Source organism: Lotus japonicus, chromosome 2, assembly GCF_012489685.1.
Source record: "Lotus japonicus ecotype B-129 chromosome 2, LjGifu_v1.2".
NCBI lineage: Eukaryota > Viridiplantae > Streptophyta > Magnoliopsida > Fabales > Fabaceae > Lotus > Lotus japonicus.
Genome location: NC_080042.1, coordinates 22,643,050 through 22,658,495, shown reverse-complemented (window position 1 = coordinate 22,658,495; position 15,446 = coordinate 22,643,050). Strand labels below are relative to the sequence as shown.

Sequence of the window (15,446 nt, the reverse complement as noted above, 5' to 3'; positions counted from 1 at the left end):
GCTATGGTGATGATTGAAAGTCACCGAGTACTCTAGTACTCTTGGGGAGTGTTGTGGAGCCGTGTTGTATTGACCGACACCTAGTGCTCTTGTTGTTTGGGCTGTGTTGTATTGACCGACACTAGACCCTTGTGTATTCTGTGGGTGGAGTTGTGTTGTATTGACCGACACTTACTCCGAGTTGTGTTGTATTGACCGACACTAACTCATGGGTTTGTTGAGATTGGGTTGTGAGCTAAACACTTTCGTGGTAAGGACGATTCGTTGTTTGGCTAACCACGTTGCATTCAATCGGGTGAATAACGGGAATGGTTCACCTGTGCATATCATGGTGAATAACGGGAATGGTTCACCTTGCATTAATGATGAATAACGGGAATGGTTCATCATTCGGTGAATAACGGGAATGGTTCACCAAGGATGAATAACGGGAATGGTTCATCCAGGATGGATTTCATCCAGGATGGATAACGGGAATGGTCCATCCATAGTGAAAATGCTTCACTTGTGGCGAACGGGAACGCGTCACAAATCCGGATACATATTGTGCATTTCACGCATACATTCATGCTGACTGAGATTGTGTGCTGTTTGTTTATTGAAGCAATGTTAGAGCCATAACATGCTAGGATTGTTTATATGTATATATATCAACATATATCTATACCCCATATCACATGTTGAGTGTATATCTACTTATTGCTGTGAGTTTACCCTAGCGCCTTGGCTTTGTTTGTATGTTTGTGTTTGGGCGGTCGGCCTGCTGCCAGATGTCGATGGCCGACTGGTGTTCGATGGTCTCTCCCTCGGGGGGGATCAGATATGAGCTTGTGGATCGGGATGCCCCCACCGCTTGGGTGGTCGATGTTGTGGGTCATCGAGCGACGTACCGGGGAAGGGTCATGGAGGACCGGACTGACGAGTGTGAACATCTGACGAAAGAAGTTCTACGACGCATGGAGCTGAGCTTCAACTTGCCGTCTTCAGTTCGCCGAGGACTCGGATGTGTGAGCAGTTATGGGTTGGTAGAGTTAGGCAGGCGTCATATTTGTGTAGAGCTCTGATTCGTTTTGCTTTTGGGACGGGGTAGGTTCCCGACGCATGGCTTTTGTGTGGTTCTCTTATTGAGGGATCACAGTGAGTCAGTCGGACTATAGGGGTCTTTGCTTAGGCCATTTTGAGGCCGACTTTCTCCCAGTGGATTGTAATTATAACCTTTTCACTCACACTTCTGGATCTGTAACTATTTGCCTACGGGCACACTACTTTGGAGTCACTGCGAGTGCGCGTGACATGGGAGTGCAGCTGAGGCTGTACATGTGTATATATTTGTGTGTTGGTTGGGTTTTGTCTTTATTTTCTATTGCTTGATTTAAAAGGTATCAAACAAAAAAATTACCTGTTTTCAGCGTAAAGTCTATTTTTGGTTACTAAAGTGACACCTGGAAATCGGGGTGTTACACAGACCAACCTCCCCGCTTGCCCCTTGAAGCTTCGCCTTTTTCAGCTTCTCTCCAGCCAACTGTACTGGCCTGTTAAGTGTGTTCAACCTTCGGAGCGCTGCCTCATCTTGTTCCCAGCTAAAAAGGTCCACATTGTCCTCTACCAACCTATCCAAGCGCCCTTCCTGCTTGGCGGTAAGCCTGGGTTCAATTGCCAGCACGCCCCTACTGAATGCGTCCATATCCCAATTCTCTCAACGCCTCTCGTCAACGGTGCAAGTAGGTTGTCCATTCTGCCCTGTCTCTCAGCTTTCTTTGTCCCGACTTCGATCTTTCCTTGATCTTTTTTTGCTCTCGCTGATCGGTTGTCTCTTGGTGCTTTTCCCTGTGCAGCTGGCTGTTTCCATCGACCCTCAGCAACTTCAATTTCATGACACCTGTGCCCATCATTAACTCCTTTCTTACGGTATAGACTAAGGCAGTTGCTGTAGCATTCTCTCGCCCTCCGCTGATCTACTTCGATTTTCCCAACTTTACCGCAAATCAGGGGGTACGTTATTGCCAGGTGGGCCGTTGAAATCACCGCGCAGAGACGATTCAATGTGTTCCGCCCTATGATGACATTATACGCCACCACAACCTGCAAGACCAAATACCTTACGCGTTGAAGCTCAGCGTTTTCGCCGACCCCAAAGATCGTAAACAAATCTACGTAGCCGCGCACCTGGACCTGCTTCCCAGAGAAACCTACTAGGACCCTGTGTACGACCTTAAATCCTTGTCTGTTAATCCCAACTGATCAAACGCATCTCCGTAAATGATATCTGCGGAACTACCCTGGTCCAGAAGCACTCTTTGCATGTTAAAGCCATTGATTCTCACCATTACCACCACTGGATCGTCTGTGTGCGTCCTAATCCCCTCAAAATCTGCCGACGATATAATATATCTGGGTGTTGACAACCAAACGGGGTCTGATACTCTTGTACCGATGCTAACGCCCTATCGTGCCTTAGTCTCACCGTGGACCTGCCGCCGCCCTCGTCGAAACCTCATGCTATTGTGTTGATCGTTTCGACTGACGACTTGACATTGCTGTTGAAAGTTTCTTCAGCCCTCTTTCTCCTTTTCCACCTTTGTTCCCTTCTTACCCGCTGCTGGTGCTCGCCGACGACCGCCCTGTTGGTCCTTGTGTGATTCGCGGTCTGTTGCTTGCGATTGCCTTGCCCTGATCAACCTTCCGACTTTTCCTTTCAACGCAAAACAAGTATTGGGGTCATGTCCTTCCAAGTGGTGATATTCGCACCATTTTGTCCGGCCTTCCAGCCCTCTCCGCTCTTGACTGCTTGCATCACCTCCACCTCCTGGAGCAACTTTGTCAATTCTTCATTCGAGCATCTCTTTGGCCTCCCACGCAGGCGAGGGCTGTATGTCCAGCGAGGGCGCAAACTCACGACGTCCTCCTCTCGCGCTCTATTTGCTTCCATCCTCCATATCCATTTTTCCGCTAGCGACACATTTCTTCGGCTGCTTATTTGTTCCGCCCTTACCCGTTTCCTCTTGAATGTGTCGTCCTCCTCTTCTAGGATGTAGGCACTCGCCCGGGCGTGAGCCTCTGTCATCGAGCGCGCCGGCTTCCGACTCAACTTCCTGTTTAGCTTTCCCGGCAGCAATCCATTTTTGAAAGTGCGTGCGCATGCTTGAGGCTCTAACTCCTCGATCTTCCTAGACGCATCGCTGTACCGCTTTACGTATTGCTTCAAAGTTTCTCGTTCCGTCTGTCGAACGTCATACAGATCTGCAATTGTTACCGACTCGATCTTGCTTAGAGAGAACTGAATAAGGAATTGCGATGAGAGGTCGCGGAATTTTGCTATAGATCCTCTTGGTAGAGCCATAAACCAAGCTATCATCGCGCTCTTAAACTTGGATGGAAACATCCTGCACTTCACCGCATCGGAAGCTGCGCTTGTTGCCATCTTCATATTGAAATAAAGCAAATGATCCTTTGGATCCGTTTGTCCGTTGTATGCCGCCAACCCAAGGCTCCTCATATCATCCGGTATAGCCACCTCTCTCACCGCCGCTGAAAATGGCTCGACCTTCGCGACAGCCTTGGCATCCCTCACTTCTTCACCCCACTGCTTGAGGCGATAATACTCTAACTCTTCTTGTAAACAATCGTTTTGCAGCCTAACGTCATCACCTCGTGCACGATGCACCTCTTCACAACGCAACCTCCTTCTTACGCGACACGGTGGGGAGCCATGCCTCTGCTCCAGCTCTTCGCTGCGCCGTCGGCGACGCGATTCCATCAAGTTCCGTCGGATGACTAGAATTCCACCGAAAGTCCAAAATCCAAATAGAATTTGCATAGAAAATCAGATTTCCCTTGAACAAATCACAATCCACGTAGTCTGGGAATCGAAGTCTACCGATCCCCACAGACGGCGCCAAATGTTCTATCCAAGAACATAGAGATGAGGTATGGTACCCATAGTGAGAGGATCGTGATGTGAGAATCTAGAGAGAGTTTTAGAGTGTAACGGCCTAGAGAGAGAAAGTAACTGAATTTCAAGCTTGTATTTCTCAAATGAGCTAAGAGTCCCTTACAATTGGTAACCGTCTCCTATTTATAGATTCAGGGGTTGGGCTTGGCGCCAGTAATTTCTCCTTATGGGCCAGTTGGGCCTCCCAGGAGAAGGCCCAATTTCCTGGCTTGTATGTCGCCCCCGGCTGGCGCGCCTGGGCGAGGGACCCTAGGGTCTCACCCAGTCCAATATCCATGATGGATATCTGCTACCTGAAATCTTTCACTGGCTTCCAGATCAACCGAAACTTCTCACACAACGACGTGTAGCCAGTGTGCTTCCCCAATAGCTTCACGACTAGGCAACTCGTCCATGGTTGGCAGAACTTCTCATGAGCCTCCTCATCTATATCAAAGCTGAGGAGTAAACTTCCCCATCAACCAATTCCTTTGGCATCACACCTTTCTTCACAAGGCCTTGAAATTCCCTTGGCTCCTTCTTTTGAGTAGCCTTTTTGCCCATTACATTCTCTTTGAAAGTAAGATTTCGGGTCCCCGCACCCCACCTCTATCATCCGGCGGTGGAGATGGTGATAGCAGTGGTTCGGCATTGAACATGAATGTATCATCTCCAGAGCTCCCCATATCTATCTTTAACAAATTTGTAATCTTGAAAAAGCATTTTAATTTCTTATTTTTTTTATAACAGCAACAATGAATCCATGTAAGATTTATCTCTATTAATTGTAACTAATCTATCTAAATTTATTAATTTTTTAACCAAATATTTATTGGAATAAATAGGAAAGAAATGAAATTGAATAGTTGATTTAATTTTGTGATCAGTACCAACCTTTACCCGTCTATTACGTTTGGCTAGTAAAAAATTAAGGGTTAATCATCAAAATTGTCCCTGTTTTTGTGAGATTGTTTGCGTTTGGTCCATCGCTGGAAAATATTATGACTATTTTCCCCACGATTGCACCATGTTTGCCTTTGGTCCTCGTCAGAGGACGGAGTTCCGACGAGCATGCTGAGTGTCAGGCTAGAGATGAGGTGACCTTATCCACGTCATTTTAAATTAAATTTTAATTTCCATATATTTAATTACAAAGCTAATTTGACTAAAAAAATAATTTATAAAATAAAAAACCCAACAAACCCAGATTTAAGAACATTCACCATTCTCTTCATCATCTTTTCACCCTTCTCCATTTCTTGTCCTCTTTCTCTTCTAACGACATTTCCACTCCATTTCTTCCTCTCACCACTATTTCACATTCCAGCCCAAATTTACGGAAGTCAAAACCTAGAAAAGACATAACAAAAATTAGAACAGACACAAATTCTAACAGCTAAGTAAGGCAATAAAGGCACCATCCTCTTCCTCATACTCCCTTACTCTCCCTTTAGACACTCCATAAATTCTAATAGCTAAGAATGATCAAAAACTTTTATGGCAAAGGAGAGGAACTTTATGAGTGCAAAATTTGCTCTCTTGAAGGTGGCGGCTCCTGACGAAATACCCAGACGACATTATATTTGGTTGCTCCTCAGGAATGTGTCGATCGCAGCTTGGAATGAAGATTTCTTTGTAGCTGTGGCGCAAACAATGGGTCAGTATGCCGGGATGGATGAAGTTACTAGGAATTGGGATAGAATGGATGTTGCAAGGGTACTCAATGTGTCATCTTCTCCCTTGGTGAGCCCCAAACTACTAAGGGTGAACATTGATGACACGATCAAGGAAATTTCAATTGAACCAGAATCAAACATGGATTTCTCAATTCCCTAGAGGATAACAATGGAAGAATCAGGGTGTACCACTTCGGCTCAGATGCGTGAAGCTGCTACCCTATCGGAGCAATCGGTGGTGGCTGGTACAGCGGAAACGGCGGAATCCGTGCCAGTTGATAGGGGACAACACACTGTCGTTGACGAGCCCAGTCAGACGTCCCTTACAGTCCTAGAAGTCAATGAGCGTGATTTTTCCTCGTATGGGAATATACCCAAACTAGGGGTGGCATTAGTGTGGGGGTGGACATGCCTTGAATAATCTATATTTTGTGGGTGGCCTAATGGGTAATATTGTTGTGGACGCTTTTTTCCTTAGTCTCCATTGGCAAAACTCGGCATGGCAATGCTTTGTGAGAGAGTTGGTAAGGTCTATTATGGCAAATACACATCACCCAAAACCTTTTCAGATTGACAACAAGGAGGTGACAACAATTGATTCAAATATACCAGGCCTATCATGTGCCTCTCTTACAAGCCCAACCCATCCCGCTCATACCCCTGGCCCAAAGAGGGAGGCCCAAAAAAGAAAAACCATCCTTGGCTCTTCCCTATGGGTCACTGACAAAAACGGTTAGAGGTAGGCTAGAGGTAGGCCTAGAAAGATAATCCTAACTAGCAAACAGACTGGTGCGAATTCACGGATTTCAGGTCAAATTTGCCTTGAACTTAGTCCTCTGAGTTCCCCGCTTGGCACTCCCACATCAAAGGCACTGGCTACCCCAACTTCTCTTCCTTCCTGCTCCCTAGCTTTCACATCGGAAGATCCGGCAGAAGGGAGCAACTCAAACAAAAACGAAGAGAATGGTAACGAAAGTGCAGATCGAGACAAACAACTGGTGGTGGTAGATCCTGAATTTCGCGAACGCGGGGGGTCTGGACCCGAGCTCATAATGCTCTTCTCGTGGGAAAGAGACTTCGTATGACAATTGAATGCCCTAAAGCAATTGCATTGAAGGGGTTGGCACAACAGATAAACGCCCGGAGAACCCACTAGCCAAGAGTGGAGATATGGGGAGGAAATGGGTTTCCTGGAACGTGAAGGGATTGGGAAAAGTGTCTAAGAGGTTTACTGTTAAAAGGGCTCTAAGCAAAGTCAAAGCAGAACTGATTTTGTTACAGGAAATGAAGTTAGCTGAGAACAGAGAGAAGGCGATTCAATCTTGGGCCAATTCGATGAATATGGATTTTGATTTTGTCCCGGCCCAGGGTTCCGCCGGTGGACTCATCACTATGTGGAGAGTGGGGGGATTACAGGTCCTACGTGTGGTAAAAAAATCCAGATTTCTGCTTCTAGTTGTCCAATTCAATAACATGAACGAACTCTGCCTAATTTGCAATGTCTTCGGCCCAAATGATGTAGAGCATCGTGGAGAGTTTTTGGCTGAAATTGGACTAGAACTGAACAATCACCAGGATGTGGTGATAATTGTGGGTGATTTCAATGCTACCCTCAATGATGGGGAAATAAGAGGCTCAGATCCGGTGGGGACTGGAGATCCATTCTTCAAACACTTTGTAGAAACCTATGGCCTTACCGACATTCCTCTCTCAAATGGGGAATTTACCTGGAATAGCACCAGAGGAAATGGTCTCTGGAGTAAGATAGACCGATGGTTACTAAATGACGAGGCCTTTCAAGTGTTCAACGGGGTAACCCAAATCGCTGAAGACTGGGGAATATCTGACCACAAGGCAATAAACCCGACGCTGGGATCACAGGATTTTGGTCCAAAACCCTTTTAATTTCTATAATTATTGGCTGTACGAAGAGGGATTTAAAAACTTGTTGAAGAATGGTGGTGCTCCACAGTAGTTGAAGGCTGGTCGAACTTTGTTCTGCAGGAGAAACTCAAAGGTCTGAAAAAAAGAATCAAAGAATGGAACAAACTAAGAGGGGTATGGGGTTCTAAGAAGATTGTTGCTCTGAAGAAAGTCTACATGAAGTGGTGTCACGCATGGAATCAGAGGGGGTAGGGGCAGACCTCCGTAAGGAAAGGTTGGACATCCTGAACGAACTATGGCAAGCATATCGTGCTGAGGAGAGTAGGTGGCTTCAAAAAACCAGAATCAGATGGCTTAAAGTGGGTGATCGGAATTCAAACTTCTTCCACCGAGTTTGCACGGTTCGTGATGCAAAGAAGAACATCCACAATCTGGCTTTTAATGGGACGCACTTGTCTAATCCTAATGCTATCAAGAGGGCTGTTTTCCTTCACTTCCAGAATTTTTTCAAGATGGGTAGGAAAGCTTGTGCTGTCTTGAAATGTCCAAATATGCACAACCTGAGCCATACTTTGAGGGATATGCTGGAAGCTTCGTTTACTGAACAGGAAATTTGGGACACAATCCGAAGTTGTGATGGCAACAGGGCGCCAAGACCTGATGGATTTAACCTAACATTTTTCAAGGAATTCTGTAACTTAGTTAAGCTAGATGTGATTAAAATGTTTCATGAGTTTCATGAGAATGGGAAGCTAGTGAGGGGATTGAACGCTGCTTTCATTGCTCTAATCCCAAAGGTTGGGGACCCAAACTCGCTATCCGATTTCAGGCCTATAAGTCTAATTGGTAGTGTATATAAACTGATATCTAAGGTGTTTGCGAGGAGACTTCAAGGGGTCATGCCTTTCCTCTTGACTGATAACCAATTTGCATTCACGAAAGGGACACGAATTGCGGACTGCATTTTGATGGCACATGAGATAATTGATTTCATGAAAAAGCGAGAGGGAGGTGGCATTCTTGTGAAGCTTGACTTCGCCAAAGCCTACGATAATGTAGATTGGACCTTCCTATTTAGCACACTTAAGGAAATGGGCTTTGGTTCAAAGTGGATTAGATGGATGGAATGTTCTGTCTCGACGGCCTCTCTTGCTGTCTTAGTAAATGGTCCCCCAACCGAATTCTTTGCAATCGAGAAAGGGCTGCGCCAAGGTGATCCTTTGTCACCCCTTCTTTTTAATCTATGTGCTAACTCACTATCTTGTATGTTGAATCTTCTTGTCTCGGAAGAGGTACCTTGCGGCTTCAAAGTGGGGGAGAATTTCATCCTAAATCATATCCATTTCGCTGACGACACCCTTATTGTATGCGAAAATGACGATATCCAACTATGTTGAATCAACGATGCCCTTGAGGCATTCCTATGGGTCTCGGGCCTTAAAGGGAAGTTTGATAAAACTTGCATATATGGTTGCAATGTTCCACAAGCAAGGGTGACGGAACTTGCGGACCTCATGGAGGTCAATCGGGGGCACTACCATTCACTTACCTAGGGGCACCTCTTGGAGGTAATCCTCGTAGAATAAATTTCTGGGCACCACTTGTGGGAAAAATGTGGGTGAAGCTGTCAAGGAGGCCCAAATTCCTTTCCCTGAGTGGGAGGTTGGTTCTATTGAAGGCAGTAATTGCGGCAATCCCTCTCTATTACTGTCCTTATTTAGAGCTCCTATCGGTGTATTTGGGATGTTTGAAAAACGAATGAGGGGATTCTTATGGGGGAACCACGATGGGAGGCACCGCATAGCTTGGATAGCCTTGGAATCAGTGTGCAAATCCTTGGATTCGGGTGGTCTTTGTCTGGGATTTTTGGCATGGCGAAATAAAGCGTTGCTGATCAAATGGGCCTGGCGATTTGGGGCTTCCGCGGAAGACATGTAGAGGAAACTAGTGTGTGCAAAGTATGGTTGGGACTGCAGATGCAGAGTACTTCATTTGCTGGTTGACAGATTGGAAAATTGTTCAATTATCATGCAGGATATTCTGAAGTCTACCTTGGAGGATACTATGCTAGGTAAATATTTTCGTGAGCAACTCATCTGCAGCGTAGGGGGTGGTGATAGCATTCGTTTTTGGCTCGACCCATGGCTGAGCACGGATCCACTCTTTGTAATGTTCCCTCGACTATTCTCTCTTGCTTTGGACAAAACTGGCATGATTCTTACATGGGTATCTTCATGGCTCGTAAGTGGACCTGGACTGTTGAATTCCGCAGACAACCTTTAGGGTGGGAATTAGATGAATATGATAATTTTATGGCAGCCATAAACTCTCTCATGCCTTGCCAAGCAAATGACGGATTGTTATGGATTGGAGAGCAAAATGGCAGGTTCTCAGTGAAGAGCTTATATGATTGCACGGAAGCAAAGATTTTTAGCCCTGCAAACTAGTGTGTTCCCTCTAGGGTGAGGAAAATCGTGCCTCCTAAAACGGAGTTGTTCCTCTGGCAAGCTTCCAACGATAAAATTGCCGTAAATGCCAATCTTATTGCTCGTGGGGTGATTATGGACAATATGGGCAGGTGTGTTATCTGTGGTATTGAACTGGAAACTTGTAGTCATTTGCTGATCACTTGCCCGCAAGCGTGGAGAATGTGGATGGCTATCCTAAATAGGGAAGGGGTGTGTTGGTGCTGGCCAAACCAGTTGTGTGATTTACTGCTGGAATGGCCTCATCTTCGGGGATACTCTGATGTAGTTCTCTGGGAACTAATCTCCTATGCGCTCTGTTCGTCCATTTGGCTTACACGGAATCAGGTAACTTTCAACAATGAATATTTTTCCCATGAAATAGTTTGGGACCTCCGTATAGCTAGAATATTCTGGTAGGTCAAAGCATGGTGGAGGGAGTGTGCTTTCACAATGACAGATTTTTTTGTGACTAATTTCACGAACATCAAACTCAAGTCAAAACCTCCTCGGGCTAGAACCAACGAGTGGCAACCTCCACCGGCGGGCCTTCTCAAATTTAATGTTGATGGTTCCTCGCGTGGTACCCCTGACATAAGCGGTGTGGGAGGAACAGATAATGGTAGAATGCGATTCTTCCCTCGTTGTTGGCTGGGTCCGGAACAGATCAAACAGACCATGGAAACTCCTAAATGATCTTAGTTTGATTGATGCCCTTATGACGGAAGTTGATTGTTTGGATATCAAGCACATCTTCAGGGAATCAAATCCTCTGGCCGATTATCTGGCAAAAACTGGGTGCTTCAGGTCTTCTCCCCTTTGGACTCTCCTCGTTTGAGCTGCACTTTGTGGTTCCCCCCATGGTACGACTGTTGCTGGGTGCCTGGTTCCGTGTTATTGTTTAGCTTAGGGATCCTTTGCCCTTTGCCTAGGTGGTCTAGGCCCTTTACCTTTATTTTCTTCTCTTTGTTTCTTTGTCTCCTTTCCCTCTTTTCTGTTGTTTGCCTACCTTGGAAAGTTTGTTCCTAGGATTGCTTTTGATCAATATATTTCTCCTTTCAAAAAAAGAAAACTAATAAGAGAAAATGCGACGAGGATCTGACGGAGAAGGAAGATACTGACAGATAGGTGGACGAAGACGACGCTTGATATCAAATTAAGAGAGGACGATGGCGAGGATTGAGAGAGTGAACAATTTCCTCCGCGATTCACGGCAACACCATGGGGGATCTTAATTCTAAGAAACGCCAAGGTGCGAGGAAGTCAATTTACATCGGACCTACCCCCTTTTCCCTTCGATTCACACCTGGATTTTGAGGGCTTAAAATGTTGGTTGCTCTTTCATCTCTTCTCGATCTCTTCCACTTCTTCTCCCTTCGTCATCTCTTCTCGATCTACTCCTCGCCCTTCGTCATCTCTCCCTTCCTCTTTTTCTCGACCTCATTCAGAGAAGCTTGGGTTTGCAGGTAAGGGTTCCAAATTGGTGGTATTGGGGGCCGTTTGTTGAATCTTGGTGAGGGTGGATCCTTGGTGGTTTGAAGGTGGTTGTTTCATCAAGGTCTAGGTTCGAAGGTTGCTAGAACGTTAGGCCTTCACGTGGGTGGTGTAGGTTGAGGTTGCAGGTGGGGTTTGAGTTTCGGTTGCGAGTTGGCATGGAGTTTTGGTTTGGGCTGGGGGTGGAGGTTGAGGTTGCATGTGGGGGTGGATGTTGCTGGGTTTAGAATTTGTGTCGGTGTTGAAGATAAGAATGATGAAGATGATGAGAATGACAAAGATGGTGTTAAAGATGCTGAAGATTAGATGGAAGGGATAAATTTGATTTTTTTTCTTGATTATTAATTAAATATGTGGAAATAAATTTTAATTTAAATGACGTGTATAAAGCCACATCAGCTCCGGCCTGTCATTTAGCATGCTTGTCGGGGCTCTGCCCTCCGGCGAGGACCAAAGGCAAACATGATGCAATCGTGGGCACAATGATGATAATATTTTTCAGTGAAGGACCAATCACAAACCACCTTACAAAGACAGAGGACAACTTGTTAATTATTTAAATATAGTGTAATATAAATTTAGAACCACTTCTAAAAGAATAGTGTAATATAAATTTAGAATTAAGTTAAGAATACGACATTTATACGATAATAGTTTTTCTTTAGGTATAGCAAATAATTCCATGTTAATAATATCAGTGTAATTATTTGGGACAAATATTTAAAAATAACTATATCCATCTATTTAAATATGAAATTACACATTCATTTGATAATGTGAAATTCACATGTCAACAATAGTAATTTTTTTCTTTACTTATAGCAAATAATTCAATGTTAATAATATCAGTTTATTTGGGAAAAATATTTAAGAATAAATATATCCATATATTTAAATATGAAATTATACATTTATTTGATAACGTGAAATTCACATGTCAAAATTGGTAATATTTTTATACAATTATACACATTAATTAAGTTTCTAATTTTTACGCTAATATACAAATTTGTTTCATAAAAAAAGATTGAAATTTGTTCTTATCTTCAACCAGTTACCAACCTTACAAATTGATTAAATTAAGACAAAATTTTCCATGAAAAACTTGTTTAACTTTTTTCAAAATAAATGAAGATATTTTAAAGTTTTATGAGTTCTTCGAAATGAAGATGAAGACAAATGACAAATATGAAAGATGCTTTTCTGTATTTTTCCCGGCATGCAAACTTTTGTCTTCATGCGCTTATTCTATCGTTTCACCGAAGATCAGGATCTCACATGGAAAAGCAAACCAGGAGAATCCGAGGCAACTCTCGCATTCTTCTCTTACAACCCTTGAACACAAGAGCCGGAACCCAAAAAGAGTGAAAAGATGAAAGATAGGGTGTTGAAAGCTGAAGAGAAACGAGATTTTATCAGCAAGCTTCCTGATGAAATCTTGAGCATCATAATTTCTTACCTTCATGTTGATGAAGCTGTTAGATGCAATGTTCTCTCTAAGAGATGGGAAGGTATGTGGAAACTAGCTCCACACATGGAATTCGATGCAAAGCACATGATCAAGCCATTATCCCAGCTTCTTCATAAGAGGAAATCTCACAAATTACCTTGTTTCCATCCTGATCCATCCAAGAACAAACAAGTCTCAAGGTATGGTCTTAAGATACTCCAGCTGATGTCTCATCACTCTGGTGACATATCAAGTTGTCGTTTCGTGCACTTCAGAAAGAGTATTTTGTTTGGGGGAGTGGAGGCTTGGGTTGAGTTTCTGGTTGAAAACAAGGTAGGGTTTACAAATCTGATCCTTCAGTGTGAACCTGATCACTATGGAGAAATTGCTGAAAAATGTTTCTCCAGAGATGAAATTTGTAAGCCTGATTTCTCACCCGGGTTGTTTAGTGGTTTGTGCTCACTTGAATTGGTTAATTACACAATTGACTCTTGGGCTGCATTTGAGGGCTGCATCAACCTCAAGAATCTTAAATTGGAGAGGATTTACTTGGATGACATAAGCCTAAGTGGGATTTTAGAAGCATGTAAAGGCTTGGAGAATTTTAGTTTGGTTGAGTCCACTGGGTTTCAGACACTCATCATTGTGAAATCAAGCATTAGAGTTTTACAACTCCAAGCTTTACTTTTGGATGAGGTAGAAATTAATTGCCCCAATCTTGAAGTGCTGCAGCTTGATTCTGTAAAATGTCCACTGCAGCATTTAATTATTAATGCTCCAAGCCTGAGGACTTTTCATTCTTACTGCTACTCCATTTTTGCAAGACTTCTTCCCATTAATGAAGGTAGATATGTTCTGAAAACCCATGAGATTTTTGCACACTGCAACAGTTCTCTTTCGGTAAGTTCGCTTCATTATAACTCTCTAATTTCTTAATTTTCATGTCAACATTTGCATATATAAATGTCGATTCCAAGTTGAGGTGTTTTAAAACGTGTGCGATTCTAGCTAGTTTGGATGGAACATGTTTGGGTTTCTACTAGTAGGATTGATTCATGCTATTAAACTGGTTTTTATACTAATTATCCCTTCTTCTTTATTCCATAGGAATCTCCAAATGGTAATTTCCTTCAAAATCTGTCAAACATGTCAATGGATTTGAATTTGAACCGCATAAGTGAAGTCATGGATCTATCTTTGGTCTTGAGATTATGTACCAATTTACAAACACTGGAAGTTGCTCTGCCGGTATGTTATGTAATGTTTGATTGAAAATTTTATCTCAATGTTTCACTGTAAATGAATCTGTAACACAAAGTTCTACTTTACAGGATTTGACTCATAAAAACTCTGATAATGTTAGCTCTGATGATTGTGCAACACCATACCCTATATCGATGCTTTTGGAGTCGTGCCATTGTATTCATAAGATGCTGAAGTCTGTGTACATAAGAGGGTTTAGAGGGAAAGAACATGAAATGGAATTTGTGAAGTATATAATAACAAGAGCAACCATGATGAAAAAGATTACAATAGAATCAAAGAACTCAAAGAGAGAGGCTGAAAGTTTGCTATCACTTCCCAAAGCTTCCCGCAATCTCTGCATCAATTTGAAGATCAATGTCAATCCTATGAAATAGTTTGTTGATGAAGATCAAAATAGGCTATATATGTACACAATTGTCAAGTTTATCTGTCATGTACATTAAAGTCTAAATTGTGAGCACTGTTATGCATGTAAAATATGTTGTCAACTACTTGAAGGATCTTGCTTAGCTTAATGTATGTAAAATATGTAGTCAACTACTTGAAGGATTATTCTTGCTTAGCTTTTCTTGAAACGTTAATGTATGGCTGAGTTTAATGTATGTTAATTTTACTTCTAGATTTGTGTGATTGATCTATTGAATATTGTTGTGATTACTGTTTTATGCGACGATATATTTTTTGTTATTTGTATTCACAACTATTTTTATTGTAATAAGGTGTATGACAACTGGTAGATAGTTAGACTCTTTACGCATTACCCACTTAATGTCATGAGTTGCGGACTGTGAAAATACATTGAAAAATCCAAACCATTTTTTTTTATTGTTGTCACACAAATATAATTTGATTGTAGAGTAATTGGACTCTTAAATTTTTAATATTTAATTTTTATAAATTTCTTCCTAATAGGCCGGTCTTCTATATCTTAATATATATAGTAAAATTAAACAATATATTTTTTTTGAGGGCAAAAAGATATGATTAATAATTAAAGACGAGAAAAAGCCCTCTCGACAATGGGCGATGTAACGAGAACACGAAAAGAAACAGAAAACAACAACGGCAACTCAAATACGAAACAATATTATGTAGATAAATGAGAGATTTAATACTAATTTTCAGTTTTATAAGTTTATTGTTTTTCTGGTTAAATTTAAATGGAAAGTCAAATAGGAAAATTAAAAATAAATAAGTTGTGAAAAAATAAATTTTTATAATTGTGTAGATTTCAAAAAATCTACACACAGAACTATTATAGTTTTATTGAAGATTTTAAC

The 15,446-nt window shown here is 42.5% G+C and overlaps 1 protein-coding gene and 1 pseudogene across 1 annotated transcript; one reads left to right on the top strand and one right to left on the bottom strand.

Annotated features, from left to right (window-relative positions):
• The window catches only part of LOC130736239 (uncharacterized), a 44,272-nt pseudogene extending 42,588 nt beyond the window's left edge, over positions 1 to 1,684 (bottom strand).
• Positions 1,685 to 12,822: 11,138 nt separating this feature from the next.
• On the top strand, positions 12,823 to 14,540 carry LOC130736238 (F-box protein At1g80960-like). The gene is made up of 3 exons (XM_057588082.1): positions 12,823 to 13,800; positions 14,008 to 14,148; positions 14,232 to 14,540. The coding sequence occupies exons 1-3, from the start codon at positions 12,823 to 12,825 to the stop codon at positions 14,538 to 14,540; spliced, it is 1,428 nt and encodes a 475-aa protein (XP_057444065.1).
• The last annotated feature ends 906 nt before the right edge of the window (positions 14,541 to 15,446 follow it).

What these genes read in the sequence shown, in the direction of transcription:
- LOC130736238 (XM_057588082.1), top strand. Translation starts at nt 12,823, where the DNA reads ATGAAAGATAGGGTGTTGAAAGCTGAAGAGAAACGAGATTTTATCAGC. An exon ending in ACTGCAACAGTTCTCTTTCG is followed by an intron (nt 13,801 to 14,007) that starts GTAAGTTCGCTT and finishes TTTATTCCATAG; the next exon opens with GAATCTCCAAATGGTAATTT. An exon ending in CACTGGAAGTTGCTCTGCCG is followed by an intron (nt 14,149 to 14,231) that starts GTATGTTATGTA and finishes TCTACTTTACAG; the next exon opens with GATTTGACTCATAAAAACTC.